We start from the raw sequence: 23,336 nt of genomic DNA on the forward strand, positions 1-23,336 counted from the left end.
ATATCCGCGATCATTATTATTATTCATTCTCACACAGTTTGTTGTGGCGTTTAGGACATATTTGGAACATGTTGCGGGCAAATAGCTGAAAGCGGCTGTCGCGTCACTTTGAGTCAATCATTGCACCGATGCATAGTGATACAAATAACTATGTATATGGCCATATACATAGTTATTTGTATCACTATGCATCGGTGCATAGTGGTGTACCATGGTATCTGGCGTCTGTCTACCTGTTTACAGTAAGATCCCGAACGCCTGCCATAGCTCATCTCCAACACCTCTGAGTCCATGTTCACAGCAGCGAATCACACATACTCAAACCGGGGTGTACTCCCCAACCCCCCACCCCACCCGGACCAACATTAATTTTCCACTCATTGTCTACCCGGATACTCTTGACGCCTCTCCCCGACACCCACCGCCTGCTCACTAAAATGTGATAATGGGCGGCGTGGAGGGTGACAGTTAGTTTTGGGTGAGACAGGGGGGATTAGGGCGGCACACGAACGCTGCTCATCGCTGGGCACGCCTCCAGGGTCATCAAAACGCCAGCTCGTTCTGGCGCCAGGCAGTCCCTGCAGCTCTGGCAGCGTGCCAGTGTGCCTGATATGTTGGAGGTGATGGTCAGTCTGCACGGAGGACCCCTACCCACCTCCTCCTCCTCCTCCTCCGTCTTCTTGATTATGCCGTTTGATTACAGCGAGTCAGGTTTCAGTGAGCTGTCGTGGTGTAAACTCACACTTAGTCACTACGCACTTAAATAGCTTCTCATATAGCCTCATGATCAATGTCTGTTATATCATTACAGTTATGGATGATTACAGATTAATGCAGAGATACTGGTGTGATTGTGTGTCTATGCATCTTTCATTAACTCTAATAGCAGTTTAAGTTGTACATCCATCTTTTCCTAACTAAATCATACAATATATAGGTCCATTTTCAAAACTGGCCTCACAGATATGGGTTTGTGGGTCCAGTTGTAGCGATGAAATGCATGTTTTTGTGCATGTTTCCTGGTCTTAGGCCTGCCTGCATACTGAGGGCCACATGGACGACGGGCTCATCCTGCAGCGCTGTCAGCACGAGGAGTCTCGGGCTGCCCGCATCATCCGCAACACCACGTTCCTCTTCACCAACTTCATCAAGTAATTACAAAGAGGGCCATTCACAAGCACATCCGCCTTCTCTGTCGAACACGTTTTACACTTTTGTCTCTTTCGTGTCCTTCCCTCAGGGCTTTGGACAGCACCATGGAGAGTGAGTCCACGGAGGTGGCCAGGCATGTTGAAGAGGTGCTGCAGACGCTGAACGACCTGATCGAGTACTTCAAACAGCCCGACTCAGAGCTGGAGCACGAGGTGAAGCAGTGTCTTCTCCGTTCGCTCATCAAACGTCAAGACCTCTTCAAAGAGGAGGTGAGAGTGGATGATGTGGAGCTTTAAACTTTAGATTGAGTGAATAGTTTAACTGCTCAGTAAACCAAAGTGCATTTCTTTTACCCAGTCGAGCAGCTTCAGTTTTGGTGTATCATAATGGTATTTTGAACCATTTAACATATGTCATATATTGCTCTGAATAGCTTTTGTTTGGTTGAAATTTAAATTGCCACTTTTTTTAAACTCAAGAAGGTCGTTTTGCATCTTTAATGCTATGTTTATAATAAACAGAAGTAATTAAATCACAGTATAAAGGTCTGCTGAAAAAGATTTCACTGGACAGTTTGGGAGTCCAGAGATGGCAAGAAGTGATTGGAAAGATGCAGAATGAAATGCAACAAAGGTGCTTGACCAGACCTGTTGAAACCCATGGTCGGGGTCCCAAAACGAGAAGAAATCTAATTGCAAAAAAGCTTTTCCCAGACTAATTTAAAAAAAAGATAATATATGATTATCATTGTGCCCTTTGTGCACTGTGGCCTTCTTTTATTACGTGCAGGCAAATGTATCCCTTTGGTAATAAAAATCTTAATAATTAATATTAGGGTCAGATTGAGACCAGAGAGTTGTTAAAGTAATTAAAATTAACCTGGAGCCTAAATTTAGCTCCTGTACAGCTCTCAGCTTTAACTGTTTCCTACATTTTCTTCACCAGTATTTGTAATGAGTTTCTATATAAGCTGTGTGCACGCTTGTGTAAACAGAAAAGCAAGGAGTCCTAGGAAGTGGACCCAGATGCAGTCACAAGAGGCAGAGCTGAGGCAGTTCAATAATTTAATGAAGAAAAAAAACAAAAGACTTACAGGAATGAAGCAGGGAGTTGTCATAAGTCAATAAAGGCAAGCACATCAAAGTCCAAGATAACCAAGATCCAAAACAGTCAGACTTAAAGAGATAAAGAGCTGGAGCACTCGATTCACAAGGTACTCGAGTATTGAAAAACTAATAAGGGACCTCAAATGCTGAATACATTTGGGAGGGACAATTAACAATGAACATTTGGAAATAACCAGGGCATTCAGAAAGGTGAGAGAAAAAAGACAAAGGCAAGAAACAGCATGACACGTTAGAAAATATAACAGGAAATGGCTAAAACACAAAACCAAGTGAATTTGTTACCAATCTCAATGACATCCTTTGTCATTACTTTTTTTACATCATGTTATAAAAAGAAAGTACTTTCTCTGTCATGAGGTGAATCACAGATCATTCATGACCTTTTTTCATAGGGCATGCTGACCCTCCTGTCCAAATGCATCGACCGGATGAACCTGTACGACAGTGCCGCCCACTTTGGAGAGATGGCTGGGGAGGAGGCGGGCGCGGCTTGGAAGGACATTCTCAACCTCCTCTATGAGCTCTTGGGTAAGGATGCCTGAGTGATGGATCATAGCAAATATCCACATCTTCTGTCAGCTCCTGTCAGCTGTTGACCCTGGGTAGACGCGCGGCATCAATCTTCCCCCACTGTCTTCGCCAAATCCTGCTCCTCGTCTTCACACTTCAGCTGACACTTCTTACGTCGCCTGTTTTTTTTATCTCTCCTCCTTCCCTCCTTTGACTTCTATAAACCAACCCCACCCTGCTGTTGTTTTCCTGTATCTGGAGTTCACAGCTGGTGATAGTCTTTACACGACATTTATATATAATTATTTGTGACAAGGGAGCGGTGACGGAAGCAGGGGCAGATTTTCTCCTATATTCTTCTCTCACAAGCTGTCCTGACTTCTACCGAGGTCACATCCTTCTCTGAGATCAGTGCGAGCCCATTATGAAGCATTCAGCGCCATATTTGATGAAATGATGGCATCGTTAGCGAAATGCCAGCCATCACAGGTGCTGGCATTATCCCATTCTCTCAGGGGCCTGTATTGGGTTGTGAATGCTAAAAGCTATGACCCTGAGAAGTTTTGATTTTCATGAACTTTTTCTTGGGTAGTTTGTTTTGCTGTCATTGGAGCTTTCTCGTCAACAGCTTCCCCTCGGCTAACCTTGACTGCCCTGATATTCATCATCACCTCCCCAGCATGTACTCCCACATACACACATTAAAAACACGCGCTCAAAAACCCACATCTGAACACACTCCAGTCTTGCCCACTGAGAGGTCACCCCCAAGGATGTGAAGGCAGTCTGGTGAAGCAGGTTTTGCATGATGAATTGCGCAGTGACCTTGTTTGTCTTGACCTTCTCCTGTTTCCATAGTAACTCTGTCGGAATACACCTAGTTCTAAGTTAAAGGGGGATTATGGTATTTTTGAACCTGCACCCTGGGTTTCCATATTTTGGTCTGTTATTGGCTAATGGGTACAAAACTCGCCCCTGATGAATAAAACAAGACCAAGGACGTGCACGTCGCCCGGATCGGCGTCACCGGGGCCCCACCCTGGAGCCAGGCCTGGGGTTGGGGCTCGCAGGCGAGCGCCTGGTGGCCGGGTCTCTGCCCACGGGACCCGGCCGGGCGCAGCCCGAACGAGCAACGTGGGCCCGCCCTCCCGTGGGCTCACCACTCGCGGGAGGGTTCAGAATGGGCCGGTGCAGAGGGATATGGGTGGCGGTCGTGGGCGGGGGCCCCGGCGGCCCGGTCCCCGGATGGTGACTCTAGCCATGGGGACATGGAATGTCACCTCACTGGGGGGGAAAGAGCCTGAGCTGGTGCGGGAGGTTGAGCGGTACCGGCTAGAAATAGTCGGGCTCACCTCCACACACAGCCTGGGCTCTGGAACCCAACTCCTTGAAAGAGGCTGGACTCTCTTCTACTCTGGAGTTGCCCGCGGCGAGAGGCGGCGAGCTGGTGTGGGCTTGCTTATAGCCCCCCAGCTCAGCCGCCATGTGTTGGAGTTCTCCCCGGTGAACGAGAGGGTCGTTTCCCTGCGCCTTCGGGTCGGGGATAGGACTCTCACCGTTGTCTCGGCTTATGGGCCGAACAGCGGTGCAGAGTACCCGGCCTTCTTGGAGTCCCTGGGAGGGGTACTGGAGAGTGCTCCAACCGGGGACTCCGTCGTTCTCCTGGGGGACTTCAACGCCCACGTGGGCGATGACAGTGTTACCTGGAGGGGTGTGATTGGGAGGAACGGCCTCCCCGATCTGAACCCGAGTGGTGTTTTGTTACTGGACTTCTGTGCTAGTCACAGTTTGTCCATAACAAACACCATGTTCAAGCATAAGGGTGTCCAATTGTGCACGTGACACCAGGACACCCTAGGCCGGAGATCAATGATCGACTTTGTGGTCGTGTCATCTGACCTCCGGCCGTATGTCTTGGACACTCGGGTGAAGAGAGGGGCTGAGCTGTCAACTGATCACCACCTGGTGGTGAGTTGGATCCGCTGGCGGGGGAGGAAGCTGGACAGACCTGGCAGACCCAAACGTATCGTGAGGGTCTGCTGGGAACGTCTGGCAGAACCCTCTGCCAGGGAGATCTTTAACTCCCACCTCCGGGAGAGCTTTGACCAGATCCCGAGGGAGGCTGGGGACATTGAGTCCGAATGGACCATGTTCTCCACCTCCATTGTTGACGCGGCTGTCCGGAGCTGTGGCCGTAAGGTCTCCGGTGCCTGTCGCGGCGGCAATCCCCGAACCCGGTGGTGGACCCCGGAAGTAAGGGTTGCTGTCAAGCTGAAGAAGGAGTCTTACCGGGCCTGGCTGGCCCGGGGGACTCCTGAGGCAGCTGACGGGTACCGGCAGGCCAAGCGTGCGGCAGCACGGGCAGTCTCGGAAGCAAAAACTCGGGTCTGGGAAGAGTTCGGGGAGGCCATGGAGGAGGACTACCGGTCGGCCTCGAAGAAATTCTGGCAAACCATCCGGCGCCTCAGGAGGGGGAAGCAGTCCTCCACCAACACTGTTTACAGTGGAGGTGGGGAGCTGTTGACCTCGACTGGGGACATCGTCGGGCGGTGGAAGGAATACTTCGAGGATCTCCTCAATCCCGCTGACACGCCTTCCATAGAGGAAGCAGAGGCTGGGGACTCAGAGGTTGACCCATCCATCACCCAAGCCGAAGTCACTGAGGTAGTCCGTAAGCTCCTCAGTGGCAAAGCACCAAGGGTGGATGAGATCCGCCCTGAGTACCTCAAGTCTCTGGATGTTGTGGGGCTGTCTTGGCTGACACGTCTCTGCAGCATCGCGTGGCAGTCGGGGACAGTGCCTCTGGACTGGCAGACCGGGGTGGTGGTCCCCCTATTTAAAAAGGGGGACCGGAGGGTGTGTTCCAACTATCGGGGGATAGCACTCCTCAGCCTCCCCGGGAAAGTCTATTCCAGGGTACTGGAGAGGAGAATTCGGCCGATAGTCGAACCTCGGATCCAGGAGGAACAATGCGGTTTCCGTCCTGGCCGTGGAACACTGGACCAGCTCTATACCCTCCGCAGGGTGCTCGAGGGTTCATGGGAGTTTGCCCAACCAGTCCACATGTGTTTTGTGGACTTGGAGAAGGCATTCGACCGTGTCCCTCGTGGCATACTGTGGGGGGTGCTCCGGGAGTACGGGGTCGGGGGCCCTCTGTTAAGGGCCGTACGGTCCCTGTACTGCCGGAGCAGGAGCTTGGTTCGCATTGCCGGCAGTAAGTCAGACCTGTTCCCAGTACATGTTGGACTCCGGCAGGGCTGCCCTTTGTCACCGGTTCTGTTCATTACTTTTATGGACAGAATTTCTAGGCGCAGCCACGGGCCGGAGGGGATCTGGTTCGGGAGCCAATGGATCTCATCTCTGCTTTTCGCGGATGATGTGGTCTTGTTGGCTCCTTCGAGCCGGGACCTCCAGCATGTCCTGGGGCGGTTTGCAGCCGAGTGCGAAGCGGCTGGGATGAGAATCAGCACCTCCAAATCCGAGGCCATGGTTCTCGACCGGAAAAAGGTGGCCTGCTCCCTCCAGGTGGGAGGAGAGTTCCTGCCTCAAGTGGAGGAGTTTAAGTATCTTGGGGTCTTGTTCACGAGTGAGGGAAGGATGGAGCGTGAGATTGACAGACGGATCGGTGCAGCGGCCGCAGTAATGCGGTCTTTGTATCGGTCCGTCGTGGTGAAGAGAGAGCTGAGCCGAAAGGCGAAGCTCTCGATTTACCAGTCAATCTACGTTCCGACCCTCACCTATGGCCATGAACTTTGGGTCATGACCGAAAGAATAAGATCCCGGATACAAGCGGCCGAAATGAGTTTCCTCCGCAGGGTGGCAGGGCGCTCCCTTAGAGATAGGGTGAAGAGCTCTGTCACCCGGGAGGAGCTCAGAGTAGAGCCGCTGCTCCTCCACATCGAGAGGAGCCAGCTGAGGTGGCTCGGGCATCTGTTTCGGATGCCCCCGGGACGCCTCCCTCGGGAGGTGTTCCTGGCATGTCCCTCCGGGAGGAGACCCCGAGGAAGACCCAGGACACGCTGGTGTGACTATGTCGCCCAGCTGGCCTGGGAACGCCTTGGGGTCCTCCCGGAAGAGCTGGAGGCAGTATCCGGGGAGAGGGAAGTCTGGGTGTCCCTGCTCAGGCAGCTGCCCCCGCGACCCGGCCCCGGATAAGCGGATGAAAATGGATGGATGGATGGATGGGTACAAAACGTTTTGGAATTAGTCCAGTAGATCACCTCAGCCATCAGCCAAGACACGGGCCATGCAGTGACGCCAATGCAGCTTCGACTGTCAAAAATGCGTTCTTTTAAAGTGCTTTTTTTGCCACTTTAATAAAACTGCCGCTTTTATTGTTAGTGTAAGTGTCTGACAATACTTTCACAACAATCCCTAAAGAAATTACCTTTGTAGAAACTAAAATCCCTGTTGTTTAACAGGTAACGTCCACTATGTCACTCTCACAAAAGCCGTCAGATTCAATTTACAAACTTAATTCAAACATTTCAGAAACAATAAAATGCACAGAAACCATATTGGTTTCTCCACCTTTAATTAGAGAGGACAAAGAGAGAGATTAGAGATGCACTGTAGGCGAACAGTGTGATTACGGATCCCACATCTTTTCTTGCAAGACCAGCAAGGTTGGTTATCAGCCTGTCTGCTCTGCCAAGCCCAGAGACCCTGCTGCTGCGACAGCCGAAGAGGTCAATGTGTTTACCAGGGAAACTATCCCAGAAGATTGTGAGCAGTAGTTTCAGTTGAATCGCTTTTCTCACCTTCTCCTGTCCAGAAACATGCTGGATATTTTTTAGCATGGAGTACCAGGATCACGTAGCCATCAAGGCTGTCGTCATACAGAAATGGGTGTTTTATTGTATAAAAATGACATACACAAGCCAGTAGGGATGATCTTGCAAGAAAAGCACTGAGATCCATTATAATGCTGGAGAATATCTTGTAGAGGCGGAGTATTTTCATAACGAACTTGGGGAATTAAGAGGTTATTTTAGGGATGATTTTGAGCAAACCACAGATGGTGACTGTTGGAAATGTGAACAAGGAAGGTTTTGGTGAGTTTCAATTTGTTTCTGCTAAGTTTGAATGAACTGTACGATAAAATAGCCGTTTCTGTAAATGGAGGCTGGTGGATTTGGCAGGAGCAACACTTTCAGCAGCTGTTTCTGGGTTGACAAAAAGGAACTGACTCTTCAACAAAAGGTTAGTTTCTGTAGGGATCCTCTCCAAAATGTCGTCAGACACTTTAGAAAACAAGCTGTCACTAGCCAAAAATAAGCGCCTTTGGTGGACTTACTTTAATTGTTGAAGTTGCACTCAAGGATTACACTGCAGCCTGTGTTCAGGCTGCCAGCTGAGGCAATCTACTGGACCGATTCCAAAACTTTTCTTTTTACTAATTTACACACCAAATATGTAAACATTTGGCCGAGGTTTCAACATACTGCAACTCCACTTTAACTGTCCAGGTGGTCACCCTGTTGTATAATGAGGACATGGACATTAAAAGCGTCCCTCATAGTAAATCATTAGAAAATAGAACAAATGGCTTTACAGGCTCTTCAGTTGCTAAAATAATCTATTTATCGTATGTGCAGAACATGATCAAATGTGGAAATCGCAATTAAAAAACATTCTGGTCTTAAGAGAAGTACAACTTGGAAGTGCTGGAAGTGACAGGATCTCTTTCAAATTGAAATGTTGTCATCAGTATTACCGTCACTAGAAGCTCAGTCTTTCCTACTTGATATAATAGTAATTGCTCTCCATATCATTTAATATAGAGTATGCTAATATACGCATCATGTGCAGCCTCAGGTTCCTCTTTTCTCTCTTTCCAACTTGGAAGTGCTGGAAGTGACAGGATCTCTTTCAAATTGAAATGTTGTCATCAGTATTACCGTCACTAGAAGCTCAGTCTTTCCTACTTGATATAATAGTAATTGCTCTCCATATCATTTAATATAGAGTATGCTAATATACGCATCATGTGCAGCCTCAGGTTCCTCTTTTCTCTGTTTCTAACTTTTAATTTCACATTCACATCATTCACGGTGAACATCCCTACCCTCGCCGCGTGATGTGGCTCACCCCATGTGTTCGTACTGAGCGATAGCTTTCCGGTAAAGGCAGAATTAAAAGAGATTAGACGCCCATCAGTATTCCTTTGGCACAAAGTGCTGTTAAATTGTTTCACGGGCATTATCAGTCCAGCGTCCCTGAATCCTAATGGTGAAAAATGAGACGGTAAAGTAATAAGGAGACTTCTTAATGTCGCCACGTGGCAGAGAAAGGGCGCAAAGGGATCACACCTCAAACTTTCTAGAAAGCAAAGAGCGCCTTGAATTCACAGTCGCTTCAAAACCTCTTCCATGTATTTTCCATCAGAAAGACTTCATGAGATCAGGTGTCAGGTGATTTCACGGATTTAGTGAATTTTGATATCTACCTGCGGACTTGAGATGTCAGACATCGACTTTATGTTCACAGGAAAGCGGCTGATGATTTTTCTTTAGAAGTCAGACCGTCTGAAACATCCGCTCCTCTTCAAGTCCGCTGCTCGGATTTAATTTTACACCTTTAACCATATTGTTCGTGTCTTTACTAAACCTTGTGTGCTCTTTCATTCAACCTTGTGAAAACGTTGTCCTTTGTTCAGCCTCACTGATCCGTGGGAACAGGAACAACTGCACCCAGTTTTCCCGCAAATTGGACTGGCTGGTCAGCAAACTGGACAGACTGGAATCTTCATCAGGTATTACATACTTATATAAAGCATAACAGTGAGTTTAAGGAAACTAGTTTTGCTGGTCCTAAGATGTGATCTATTCCGTCAGCACATGGGTGAAACGTTGATGTGAATTGGTGCCATACAAATAAAGATGGATGGATGGATGTTTTGTTTGACCTCTCAGGGATCCTGGAAGTCCTCCACTGTATCTTGGTAGAAAGTCCAGAGGCTCTGAACATCATCCAGAGAGCTCACATCAAATCCATAATCTCTTTGCTCTACAAGCATGGACGCAACCACAAGGTGATTCATTGATTGATCGACTGACTGATGGATTGATTTTTATTTCGAACATGAAACAGGGTTTTGATTTCAGCTCATACAACCTCAGTTCTCACTGAACAGAAGCAACAAGTTAGAGCTCTGAACAATGTGATATTATCTTTGTCACGGCTGACTGAAGCCTCATATTAAATGACATTCTTGTGTTTTTATGACATTCCAACCATGTGCTTTACATGCAGTGATCACATGCCTCAGTCTCTTACTGTTTTCCTTGTAAATTATAACAGGCCTCGTAAACAACAGCTGCTGATCATTCCGACACTCTAAGGTCCTTTTATACAGTGCGTGCATGTGGAACAAGTGCTGCAGCATGCAGAGACTGAGAAATGAGCAGTTGATTTTCAGCTCGGGGTGTTTGAATGCACTTTATTTATTCATTTGTGCAACCCATTTATTCTCTCCACTAGATTCTGGATGTCCTGTGTTCCCTCTGTGTTTGTAACGGGGTGGCAGTGAGAGCCAATCAGAATCTGATCTGTGACAACCTGCTTCCCAAGAGGGACCTGCTGCTTCAGACTCGACTGGTTAATGATGTTCAGAGGTAATGAAGGAGAAAAGCTTTTGTTAGTTTGAGATTTTTTTTCACAATAAGACACAAGCATGTTTACTGAATTACACAAAGTGTTCTCCGTCAGCTGGGTGAAAGTTGGGGAAGTGTGGCTTTTTCAGTATTATGTCCTTCAATGATTTTTATCATTTTTTTAATATCAGCTGTTTGACTAGAAGCTACTTTCTCTCTCATCACTTCCAGTATGAGGCCGAACATCTTCCTGGGCGTGGCTGAAGGCTCAGCTCAGTATAAAAAGTGGTATTTTGAGCTGGTGATCGACCAGGTGGACCACTTTGTAACCGGGGAGCCGACCCACCTGAGGGTGGGCTGGGCCAACACTACGGGCTACGCTCCGTACCCCGGCGGAGGAGAGGGATGGGGCGGCAACGGCGTTGGAGATGACCTGTACTCCTACAGCTTCGACGGACTTCATCTCTGGTCAGGTGGGTCATCTAACACCAACCTCACCTAAGATAAGCACTTAAATTCTTACGTGCCTTTTATGAAAGTAATAGACTGGAAACCTTTTGAGGTTGTGATAATGCAGTCAGTTAATTGTTTTGAGCAGTGAGATGTTGCACGAATACACTATTTTCTCACAGTTTTTGTTATTTCACAACCGACATTAGTGTTTTATCCTTGTTTTCCTCACTGGATTCAAGTAGACGTTGCTCAATTAGAGACGGATGACCTAAAATCTGATCCAATCACTCAGAATATAGCTACATTTGAACCCACACAGTCCTGATGTGTGTGTTTTTGAGATCGTTGGAACTGATGTTAGAAAGAAACGTTTAAGAGCTGAAACTAAGTCTTTAAGGACAATATGTGTTTTCAGTTATTCTCCCAATTCATCGATTGGTTGTTTTGTGTATGAAATGTCAGAAAACACTGAAACGTGTGTGTTCTATGTGTCCCAAAAGCCCAAGATGAAATTTTGTCCATTTTTAATGAGTGGATTATGATTTTCAGTTGACAACTGACCGATTGATTGATGCAGTTGTACTGAAATTCGAAACGTTCCAAGTTTCTTATGTGGCAAACCAACAAATACAAGTAAAAGTGTGTTGTGTTACTTCTGATTTATTTTGTCTCTTTTACATTTAAGACAAACTGGTAAAATCTTTCAATACCAGTCTGCGCCTCTGCAGTGAAGTAACTCCAAGTCCGTTATGGTGCTCAGAAGCCAAAAGTCTTGTGGAACTTACTGTGAATAATGCAGCAGCCTGCTGTCCCGTCTCCAGGCTGCTCTTTTCACTTTTTGACAAAAGTCACAGTGCAGACAGTGGTATAAAAATCCCACCACACAAACTCCACCTTAGACCTTTCTCTAGGACTTTAATACGCATGCCTCACATCTTAAAGCCCACAGCTGAAGCCCTGCTGATTTCAGGTATGCAGGTAGGCTCTCCGTCTGTATAAGAGAAGATAACCTGTCTGAATTTTGTGTTCACCTAGCCAACCCTCGGCTTTGTGCTTTGGGGCTTTCAGTCCTTTGAATGCCCCCTCTCTCTCCTCTGCTGTCATCCTAAAAGCACAACACCTTTTTCACCTCTCTTCCCTTCCAAAACCACTAAAAGACCCATCACCTCCTCCCTCGTCCATTTCATCCCATCCCTTTTTAAAGCACTCATCAGACGTCTCTCCACCTCTCTGCTCCCCTCTCCTCTCCTCGCCCATCATCCTGCCCTACATTCGCAATGACTTTGCAGCCCTAACAGCCATCCATCCTCCCTCTCTCTGTCTCCGCCCGCCGTTGTCTAGGCCGAATCCCGAGGGCCGTGGCCTCCATTAACCAGCACCTGCTGAACTCGGACGACGTGGTCAGCTGCTGTCTGGATCTGGGCGCTCCCAGCATGTCCTTCAGGATCAACGGGCAGCCTGTCCAGGGCATGTTCGAGGACTTCAACACAGAGGGATTCTTCTTCCCCGTCGTCAGCTTCTCGGCAGGTGTCAAGTAAGACTCCACGTTTATGATTGGGGAAATGGTGGCAAATGATCTGAATTGGCACTCCCAAGAGAGGTGCTGGTATTTATTTTTTATTGAGATGCAGTTACAGCTCCTCAGCCCACGTCTGCTTTATGTATATAAAGCATCCATGCAGTTTAAAAGCCACAATCTTCTTTACTTGAAATATATTGATACCAAGTGTAAAGTGAATTTGGAGCAGAAAGATTTATGAGGGAGGAGATAATCCCCGCCTTTGGGTGGCTTTACTTCACCCCTGGTATTAAGTGAAGGCAGAGGTGTGCAGCGCCATTTGCTGAATTGTATATTTTTTTTTCAAAGTCATTGGCAAAGTAAGTAAAGAGAAACTTTTAGAATACCCTTGGCGTCAGTGTGATTGCGTAACGTCACACAGTGTTATGTAACGCTCCCACTCAGGGTCCGCTTCCTGTTGGGTGGACGCCACGGAGATTTCAAGTTCCTGCCGCCCGCCGGTTACTCCCCGTGCTACGAGGCGCTGCTGCCCAAGGAGAAGATGCACGTCGAGCCTGTGAAGGATTATAAGAGGGACCACGAGGGGGTCCGCGACCTGCTGGGAACCACCCAGTTCCTCTCTCAGGCTTCCTACATCCCCACTCCTGTGGACACCAGCCAGGTGAGGACTTGTACCATCAGGGTACAATGGTAGCAGTTGCTGCTGCGTCAGTAAATTCAAGAAACAGCAAAGAAAATGAATGAATGTTTGTATGCAATTACCATAATATGGAAAATGGGCATATGGGTTACACTATGTAATAAGTTGAAATATATCAAGAGAAATGTTTTTAGGTGTATTTACAAGAAATATTAAGCGTACTGTTTAATGAAAGCATTTTCTTTACATTTGTAATTTGTGACAATGTAATCAGTTTTATTATTATTAAGCTCTTAGAGACATTTTTTGTTGGAAATGACTTTCCGTGCTTGAATTTAGAAGAACCAACTTTCTAATTTAGATTAAATTGAGTTTAAACTCACACCCAGAGGAAGTCTAAAAGTGCTTACATTATTCAGAGTTGCTGTTACTTTACTAACTTACTTACTAACAAATTCAAAAGCAGATACAATATTTACTAGCTAGCGTCAACACTTCTGGTTCTCTCCACACTGTTGCTGGACTGATGCTCCTTTTTTTTTTTTTCAAAGATTGTTTGGAAAGAGAATGAATCTCATACGTTTTCGAAGCCTTTGGGAGGTCCCAGTAATCTCTCATAGGAGATGAATCCAGCCAGTGTTTACACACCTGTTATATAATATTCAGTTCTGCAGAGGCCCTGAAGCAAAAAGGGCAAATAAATGCAGTCTTGCAACGTCAGTGTAGCAGAGCCAAAATAATGTGAACATCTCTACAATCCCCAGGAATCTAACAATTGCATGGTCAGGAGAAAAAAAGACGAGAACTGTTTTCATTTGTCGTTCCTTTGGCATCTATTTATCATCCAACTTGCACCATCTGTTCCCCCCCGTCTCTCTCTCTGCAGATCGTTCTGCCCCCTCACCTGGACAACGTCCGGGACAAGCTGGCAGAAAACATCCACGAACTGTGGGGGATGAACAAGATCGAGCTGGGCTGGACCTATGGCAAGGTAAAGCTGCTATCTGTCATCACACGTAACACACAAATGCAGCCTGGGTCTGTTTTGGATATACACACAAGGTCAACTCCAGCCTACTTCAGTTAAAATGCTTGTAAATGGTCCATTATCGTTGATATCTCAGGACACGACAGCAGCTTACTGAGGCTGGAGGATATCAGGGTGTTCTGTGATGGAGAAAGTAACAAATCCTTTGGCTTAACACATTTACATCTTTTCAAGTATTCAAATTACTTGATATGAAGACGGATTAGATCACAGTTTGCCTGTAAGAGTTCTGCAAAGTATATTTTTTAGTGCTGATAAAATGTAAACACGAATTTCTATATTTTGATCCCATTCTGCCTTCTTTCTCATCATCAAAATGTATTTATATTCTAGGTTAAACCCAAAAAACAACAATAATGACCCGTCTTTCTTCCATTTATTTAACCGTTGTTAAACCAGGAGAATCCCACTGAGATTAAGAATTTCTTTTTCAGAGGAGCTTTAGCAGCGACAGTCCGGATCATGAAATCTAATTACAGGCAGAAAACACGAAAGTAGTTACAAACACAGGGAGCACGCATTTCCAAAAGAGACATTTGTAGGAGTCAGTCACATAACCCTGATGAAATCTGCCTCTCAGTTTTCCATTTTGGGTTTAAAAGCATTTCACAAGATTGATACTAAAGCAGAAATGTCCTTTTTTTCCCAATTTATGTCCGGGCATTTCAGACAGCGAGCATAAAGAAAGTCCAGAAAATGCGAAAAGGTGCTGTCTGGCACTTTTTCCTGCTATGATAATAGGTGTTGTGGGAGCAGGCCAAAGGATTGCCTTTTTATCTATGGAGGTTCACAAATGTAAGAGCCTACGAGTGGCCAGAGCGGACCGTCCTGCCCTGGAGTGTAACTCACAGTGGTGAGTCAGAGCCTTACTGTTTGAAGTGAAAATAATTGGCTTCTAAAAAACCTTTTTGAAACCTAGGGCGTTTTCCTTTTTTCAAACGTCAGAGAGGACCGCAACCGACCAGCATTGCGGATAAATCCTCTTTTGTGCTGTGGCGGTTATCACAGGATCTTTTCCCGCTGAGGCCCGTCGCCACTGCGCCCCGTTTAACAAACTTAATGAGTGTCTCACCTTCCAAGACCATGACATCTACATTAATTAAGACTGGGAGAACTGCTCCTCTCATGGGGAGAGAACTCAGGTCTTACAGCTTATTAAGGACAACATTTAGGTCCAAACAGCTGCTTGGTATTTAATTGTGTTGCCGTAACAAGCCTCAATGAGCTCAAAGTGACATTGCGCCAAATCCAAGACGGGAAGCAGATACTTGGCAGGAAGGACGGTGATGAAGTCGGTTACGGCCTCATTGTTTTGTATCCGAGTGCTTGGCCTCACTGTGTGGTGCTTAAACATTTTGTGCTCCTCAGCTCTGTTTAACCTTTATTCACTGAAGACCGTTGGAGAAAGAGTAACTGGTGGGGTCTCACTGGGGGTAAAACTCTCTCCGTCGACTCCCTCACAGACAGCCAAGCGTCCTCTTTGGAGCTGATTCAGGCTTTATCTCTGCTTCATTAAAAAATCAACACCTGAGGCTTGAGTCGGTCCCAAGTGGGACGCAAACAACAATGCGTCTGCCAGCGTCCGCTGCAGATAAATCCAGCTGCAGTCCAGTTCTTTTTCTGGATACCGAGCCATGTTTGATCATATTCTCCTTCGGGGTGTTGTTGCAGTTGTGGACAGGCAGGCTCACGCACTAAAATAAGGATGGAGAGATACCAGGTTTGTTGCTGAAACATAATGAACCCCGGCTGCTTCCTCTCTAGGTCCGTGACGACAACAAGCGGCAGCACCCTTGCCTCGTGGACTTCGCCAAGCTGCCCGAAACCGAAAGGAACTACAACGTGCAGATGTCCAGTGAAACGCTGAAGTAAGGCCGAGCGAGTTTGCCGAGTAATCCAATTGACCTAATCACGGAACTGCCTCCACTCTCCGCTGAATGCTGTGCAAGAGCAGATTAGGGCCTCAGATTGAATTGGTGCTTGTGATGACTCTCATCTCCTGAGTGAATTTGAGTATTGATTTTTAAGGAACGTTGGATTCCATATATTTGAGCCAAATACTGAGTCATCTGACTGTAAAAACATTTGGCTTGGCTCAGTAATGCGATCTCCTGTTGCAGTGAGCTTCAATAAGGTCTGCAGTCAATTACATAGTGTTGGAGCCCCAGCTGCCAAAATCAGGCTACTACTCGCATCACAGCGTCGATCCAGCGAGATGTATACAAGTCTAATGAGCTGTGTTAAAAATCTAGAAGTCTGTCAGCGGATTGAAAATTGGACATGCTCCTCTAAGAGAGCATAATGGAGCTTGAGTGTAAAGATCATTCCTGGGTCTTTATGGTTGATTTCTCCTCTGTCCTCAGGACCTTGTTGGCTCTTGGATGCCACGTTGCTCAGGTCAACGTTCACGCTGAGGAGGATCTGAAGAAAATCAAACTTCCCAAAGAGTAAGTCTCCTTTTCTATTCTTTCTCTTTTTCAGGGAACACAAGCGCAATGCATTTTAGAGTTAGACTTCTACCGAGAAAAACTTTATGTCCTCCGAGAGGCAATCTGTGGTGCAGCACCAAACATTTACACACAGCAAGAAGGTCAAGTAAATGATACACTGATAGAATAGGTTTTGTGAAAAACATGAAAGTTGATTTAGGCAATTGAGACATTGTTACTGACTCTAATTAATCTTTTCTTTTAAGATTACAATCATCTTGTCGGTCAAAATTGACATAATTTCAGACCTTCTCTTTTTGAATGATCTCATTACAAGAGCCTTGGAAAACACTGACAAATAATTTTTTAATTGTTAGTGTTTTCAATCCCTAAACCACTAAGAAAGCACTTACTTTGTAGTGGTTGTATTTATTTAGAAAAATATTCTGTCATTCCCTCGTCTTTTATTCAAGCTGTCATGTCTGATCGTTTAACATTTGTGATGTTACTAAAGATGGAAAATAAATGTAATTCATATGATTTTACACACAACACAATGCTGTGCTTTTACCTCTCTGGTGTTTCCCTCTGCAGCTACGTGATGTCTAATGGATATAAGCCTGCGCCACTGGAGCTCTCTGACGTGAAACTGACTGCGGGTCAGGAGGTTCTGGTTGATAAACTGGCCGAGAACGCACACAACGTGTGGGCCAAAGACAGAATTAAACAAGGATGGACCTATGGCATCCAGCAGGTGAACATCGCACCTCCTCTCAGTTTGAAAGGAATTGGCAACACATCAGTGTGGTCATGAAGTTTAAGCATATTTAATGATAAAGGTTTTTATTGGACATTTCTGCTGAAACACTGTTTCGTCAAATAGAATGCAAAAGATATAAGCTCGTTGATTTTTCTTTACTTGTAGTGTATGCTTGTCTTTATTTTGCTGGCATATTTAATCTATTTTCCTCTATCTTCTTGTGTGTGTATGTCAGGATGTGAAGAGCAGGCGTAATCCTCGCCTGGTGCCGTATGCTTTACTTGATGAGCGCACTAAGAAATCTAACAGAGACAGTCTGAGAGAGGCCATCAGGACTATGGTTGGGTATGGATACGACATAGACCCCCCAGACCAGGAGGGTGAGAACATGTTGATATCTCTTGTATACATTTGTTTTTGGGGGGGGGGAGTAAAAAACCGAGTGTCTTGAGTGTTAGAAGCAGATGATTCAGTAAATCCTGCATATTGTGCAGCTCTACAATCACCTACACATAACAAGAAGATAAAAATTATGTTAAGGTGGAACAATTTAAGGAAATGTTGAGTATTAAAGTGCAATATCCAAATCACAGCAGCTTGCAGTATTTTGATGAGCGGTGTCACAGGCGGAAGGGAACGTGATTGTTTGATAGACCGCAGCAATTTCACTTTGAAAATGTTGCATGCTGGTGTGTCGAAATGTATTCTTCACCGAGTTGTGTGTTGGGATATCGTACGCACTAATTATCATGATATCGCACTGAAAAGCACGTCGTATTTTCACACTGAGTGGCAGAACCAGTTAACTTTCCCTGTATTTGTAACCGATGCTGAAAATGTTGCCAAAAAATGAGCATCACTTGTCAGTTGTTATCGAGCATCTTTATGTAATCCCTCTCTCCGTCCCTAGCCCCCCAGTTTGCGGATGACCAGACCATCGAGACCATCCGCCTCTTCCGTGTGGAGCAGACATACGCGCTGAAGACAGGGAAGTGGTACTTTGAGTTCGAGGCCCTGAGTGGAGGCGACATGAGGGTCGGCTGGGCCAGGCCAGGCTGCAGGCCCGATGTGGAGCTGGGAGTGGACGACCAGGCCTTCGTCTTCGATGGATACAGGGTAAAAACACTCTGTAGGGATGTATTGTGTTATTTTACTTCGACAGCAGCTTGTTCTGTCGCCATCCTTGCTATATGACGACTGTGTAGGTGATGCTACTGTTGTTGAGTTTTAAAAGATACAAATCTGTCTTTTTTTTTTCAATACGGAACTATTTATTGATTCCAGCATATCCTGGCAGCTTGTACATAAGCTCCACTTTTAAATTAACAGTTCACTATCTATCAGTGTCATCACTTCATCTATGCTGCAAAAACCTCAAGTTTTTTTGTTTCTTCCCCAGGGTCGACGCATGCACGCCGGCAGCCGCTACTTCGGACATGCCTGGAAAAAAGGAGACGTGGTCGGCTGCATGATCAACATGGAGGACAAGTCCATGATTTTCACCCTGAACGGAGAGCTCCTGATCACCGGAAAGGGCTCCGAGCTTTGCTTCTGCGACTTTGAGACGGAGGATGGTGAGGGCTCCGCCGGCTCCACTGTGAACTTAAGTGCTAATTCATTCATTTATTCTGCGTGCGTTTCCTCCACAGCATCTCTGGAGGTAGGGTCAGGGTTTGTTTGGCAGTTAGCATGAAAAACCCAAAACAGTACAAAATGCAAATGATGTTGCGTTTTAATGAATCCATTGTGGCACTGGCTCTGTGCTCTGCAAATGAGCCTCCCCTCAGGACAAGACCGGAGAAAGAGAGACCTGCTGGAATGTAGTTGAATGATTTAAAATGAAGTGTTATAGCTAACATACATGACAGTATACTGACTTTATCAAGGATTATAAAGACAGACATTTAAAAACAATAGTGCGTGTTAAAAATTAAGTTTCAGCATTGTTATTAATAAAAGGCACATTTCCCAATTTTGGATGTCCAGAGAGTTTTTGGTCAAGGTTATTAAGTCTCTGGACTAATTAAATGTAGCTCCTGAGGGCAGGGAGACAGATCGCATCATTAGTGGAAGGGAGGCGTCAGAGTAAGTTTTTAATTAAATCTGAAAAAGAGGGTTCTAAAACTTAGTTCACACTGAACGAGGAGTGACATGACTGACAGACCAATATTGTCCCTGGCTAACCCACAAATGTCCCTTCACCCTCCCTGCAGGTTTCATCCCTGTGTGCAGTCTGGGCATGTCTGAGGTCGGACGTATGAACCTGGGCAAGGACGCCAGCACTTTCAAGTACTACACCATGTGCGGCCTCCAGGAAGGCTTCGAGCCCTTCGCCGTCAACATGAACAGAGACATCACCATGTGGTTCAGCAAGCGCCTTCCCACCTTTGTCATCGTACCATCGTACCACCCGCACATTGAGGTAAAGATGTAGTTTCATCATTGCTGTTTGTTGTTGTTTCTAGAATCTTCTTTTTCTTCTAGAATATTCTACTTCTAGAATCTACTTCTTCTTCCTCTAGAATATTCTTCTACTTCTTCTAGAATCTCCTTCTACTTCTTCAAAAATCTTCTTCTTCATCTTCTTCTAGAGTCATCTTTTTCTTCTTCTTCTAGAATCTTCTTCTTCATCTTCCTCTAGAATCATCTTCTTCTTCTAGAGTCATCTTCTTCTTCTTCTAGAATCTTCTTTTTCATCTTCCTCTAGAATCATCTTCTTCTTCGAGAGTCATCTTCTTCTTCTAGAGTCATCTTCTTCTACTTCTTCTAGAATCTTCTTCTTCTTCTAGAGTCTTCTTCTTCTTCTAGAGTCATCTTCTTCTTCTAGAGTCATCTTCTTCTACTTCTTCTAGAATCTTCTTCTTCTAGAGTCTTCTTCTAGTTATTCTAGAATCTTCTTCTTCTTCTAGAGTCTTCTTCTAGAATCTTCTTCTTCTAGAGTCTTCTTCTAGTTATTCTAGAATCTTCTTCTTCTAGAGTCTTCTTCTTCTAGAATCTTCCTCTTCTTCACATTTGAGTTGGAATCTCTGATAGAGGGATTTAAGGTATAAGGGGTTTTGTCAATGTAACTGCTTAAAGCTGCGTGTAAATGACCATCTGAGTCAGGCTGTAACTGGAATCTAACTGATTCGCAGCCTGCTCTAAGCAGACCGGCATAGATAATACGTCACACCGAGGTTGTGTACTGACTTCCCTCTCTGGATTTTTGACTCCTCAGGTGACGAGGATTGACGGAACGGTGGACAGCCCCCCCTGCCTCAAGGTCACACACAAGACGTTCGGCACACAGAACAGCAACAACGACATGGTCTACTGTAGACTGAGCATGCCTGTGGAGTTCTACTCTGCAGACAGGTTACTGGACGAATCACTGAAACTCAGGTCAGACACACACCGGAGCAGCAGCCGAGAACAATGTTGTGGTGCAAATTAGGATATGATTAAGAGGGAGCAGCAGTGGAGTTGTCTAAATCTACACTCATTTTGTCTGTCTAGTAAACACTTTGTTACTTTTATGACCTGCAGCTGTGTTTCTGTCTCCGCAGCCATCCTCCAAAAGAAGATGGAACTGTCGACTACGGAAGCATCACAACTGTAAATCAACACAAATTCACACAACTGAAAATGATCGTTATGCTCCCTGTCCACTGAGTGTAATCCATTGTTCTCTGTTATTTTATGGCAGTATTACCACTCGGTGAGAGTGTTCGCTGGACAGGACCCTGCGTCAGTGTGGGTGGGCTGGGTCTCACCTGACTATCACTACCACAGCAAGAACTTCAGCCTCAGCAAGACGCGGACGGTCACCGTCACGCTGGGAGACGAGAGGGGTCGGGTTCACGAGAGGCAAGCTCCATTTCTTTTTATATCTGAAGAAAAGCTTGAGACATTAAGAGAGGGAGAGTCAGCAGGATGCGCTGGGTTCTCTGAGGAAATCGGGCTGTATCTGGGAATTTCCAACCTCAAAGTAATTCGGGGAAGGTCATCCAATATTGTTTAAGAGCCTCTGTGTGGATCAAGTTCAGCACAGAACCCCTCAGGACACTGTGTGAAATGTGTCTTCAGTTTTCTTCCTTTCTTTCCCTTGCATCACTTCTTGCTTTCCCACTACACTAACTAACACTCCTCTCCAAACTTCTCATTTTGTTAGCGTGCTAAAGGCCACGTTCGAAGTAAAATTCATTACATTGAAGCACTGTAGAAGACGAGCGCTGGGTGTTGCAAGAGAATGTAATAAGCGGAAAAATACATCAATGGGAATGAAATTGTATTGTTGGGGAATACAGTTACAGACACCAGAAACTTTTGCAATTAATAAATTACTGGCAATGAACGAAACAAACTTAGCCAGATGGAAACAGCAAACCACAGTTTCACAAGTTAGATTAGTTTTGTTTTTAGACTTCATGAAAGCAAAAATCAGTCTTCCTCCGAACACTTCTAAATGACTTCACATTGCACATTAGGTGAGCTGCTCACACCATTAACCACGACATTAACACCTCTGACAGGTGAAGTGAATAACCTTGGAACATCATCTTGTTGCAGTGCAGTTCTTCGCTGGGAAACTTTGCATGCATATTTATTTGGATAAATTTGGATGCCACAATGACTTGCGCCACCAAGCTGAATGCCGTTGTGGACCCAATGGCAGCAGTCCCCCCCAGCAGGACAGCGTACCCTCCCGCACCTCAAAAACTACCTAGAAATAAGCCAAGGAACGTGATTATGAGCTCAAAGTGCTGACATGGCCTCAAAATTCCCCAGATGCCAATCTGATCAGGCATCTTTAGTATGTTCCAGGCCAAATCCAACCCATGTATGCCCCACCGTGGATCGGTGTTTTCCGTCACCAGGGCATTGGCAGTGCCTTCATAGATTGGACTGATGTCCCACTGAGGCTCAATCTGATTGGGACCTGGGCATTTTGGAGGCCAGGTCACCCCCTCAAAGCTCCTTGTCACATCCCTTGGGTCATTCCCGCTGCCAGTTGAGAGTGCCGTTGCCATGTTGGGTGCACTTGGTCTCCATTGGTGTTCGTCTGGTGGTACCTGGGAAGGGTGACATCCACATGAATGCCAGGGCCCACAGTTCCCCAACAGAACATTGCATTGTAACTGGTTGATCAATGTTAATCACTTCATCTGTCAAGGTTTTTAATATTGTGGCTGACTGATTTGCAGTGTTTAGTTTATTATTTATTTGAAATAGAAGGGGCCGAAACAATACCTAGATCATCCTAATTAGAATAATTAGAAAGAATTTCCTATAAGCTAACGAGAGTGTAAGCTTACACTTGCAACTTTCCTTCAGGAGAATTGAAAGTAGGCGAGAGCCTCTGTGTGGAAACAGAATGAATGCGAATGAGGAAAGAGTCACAAGTTTAACACAGATCGATGAACACATCACATAACGAGGAGACATTGTGTTTATCTTTCTTTTTCAGTCGCCTCCGTCGCCCTGTGACAAGCTCATTTTCTGCTTTTTGTTCCCGCAGCGTCCAGAGGAGCAACTGCTACATGGTGTGCGGAGCGGACGCGGTCGGCCCGTCTTCCTCCAGCCGCTCCAACTCTGACCTGGAGATCGGCTGTCTGATCGACCTGGCCACCGGCCTCGTCTCCTTCACCGCTAACGGCAAGGAGCTGTCCACAACATATCAGGTGAATTACAATCACACCGCTGGGACTAACGCAGGGCAGCCTGCCTCATTAACTGCACTATGTGCCTGTCATTATTTTCTCCTCCTATCGAGTATTTTGGGTCCCTGCTCCTCAACACTCAGCTCCTTAACCATAACATGGAGAGATTGAGAACTTGTGAATGATAAATAAATGTAATAGATCTTCAGGATGATGGTGCGCCAACATATTTGTATTGCTTGCACGCATGTGAACGATCTTCGCTGCTATCGCCCCCTCAGGTAACGTTAACAAATTTGCACTGCAGTAAAATTATCCTGCAGGGAGGCGGTCGGTGTTTGAAATCGGATGAGAATTCAACTGTATAATTTCCCAGAGTCTTAACAAAGACAGACATCTGTTTAGTAATCCTCTTCTCGCCTCGCTGATCTCAGGTTTTTAACGGATCGCATTGAATACTCGAC

The 23,336-nt window shown here is 45.9% G+C and overlaps 1 protein-coding gene across 11 annotated transcripts in view; it reads left to right on the forward strand.

Moving 5' to 3' along the window:
* Positions 1-23,336, forward strand: part of ryr3 (ryanodine receptor 3) — a 138,525-nt gene that overhangs the window by 46,924 nt on the left and 68,265 nt on the right. For all 11 annotated transcript variants that reach the window (XM_030404939.1, XM_030404940.1, XM_030404941.1 and 8 more), the window contains 21 exons: positions 1,030-1,151; positions 1,241-1,421; positions 2,672-2,807; positions 9,448-9,543; positions 9,704-9,822; positions 10,272-10,405; positions 10,616-10,857; positions 12,179-12,371; positions 12,801-13,017; positions 13,883-13,987; positions 15,809-15,912; positions 16,408-16,491; positions 17,068-17,227; positions 17,469-17,613; positions 18,144-18,349; positions 18,633-18,807; positions 19,447-19,655; positions 20,451-20,614; positions 20,779-20,827; positions 20,919-21,079; positions 22,731-22,893. In XM_030404939.1, the coding sequence (XP_030260799.1) occupies positions 1,030-1,151; positions 1,241-1,421; positions 2,672-2,807; positions 9,448-9,543; positions 9,704-9,822; positions 10,272-10,405; positions 10,616-10,857; positions 12,179-12,371; positions 12,801-13,017; positions 13,883-13,987; positions 15,809-15,912; positions 16,408-16,491; positions 17,068-17,227; positions 17,469-17,613; positions 18,144-18,349; positions 18,633-18,807; positions 19,447-19,655; positions 20,451-20,614; positions 20,779-20,827; positions 20,919-21,079; positions 22,731-22,893 (3,165 nt within the window). The remainder of the gene's footprint in view (positions 1-1,029; positions 1,152-1,240; positions 1,422-2,671; positions 2,808-9,447; positions 9,544-9,703; positions 9,823-10,271; positions 10,406-10,615; positions 10,858-12,178; positions 12,372-12,800; positions 13,018-13,882; positions 13,988-15,808; positions 15,913-16,407; positions 16,492-17,067; positions 17,228-17,468; positions 17,614-18,143; positions 18,350-18,632; positions 18,808-19,446; positions 19,656-20,450; positions 20,615-20,778; positions 20,828-20,918; positions 21,080-22,730; positions 22,894-23,336) is intronic.

The sequence above is a fragment of the Sparus aurata genome, chromosome 22, assembly GCF_900880675.1.
Source record: "Sparus aurata chromosome 22, fSpaAur1.1, whole genome shotgun sequence".
Classification (NCBI taxonomy): Eukaryota; Metazoa; Chordata; class Actinopteri; order Spariformes; family Sparidae; genus Sparus; species Sparus aurata.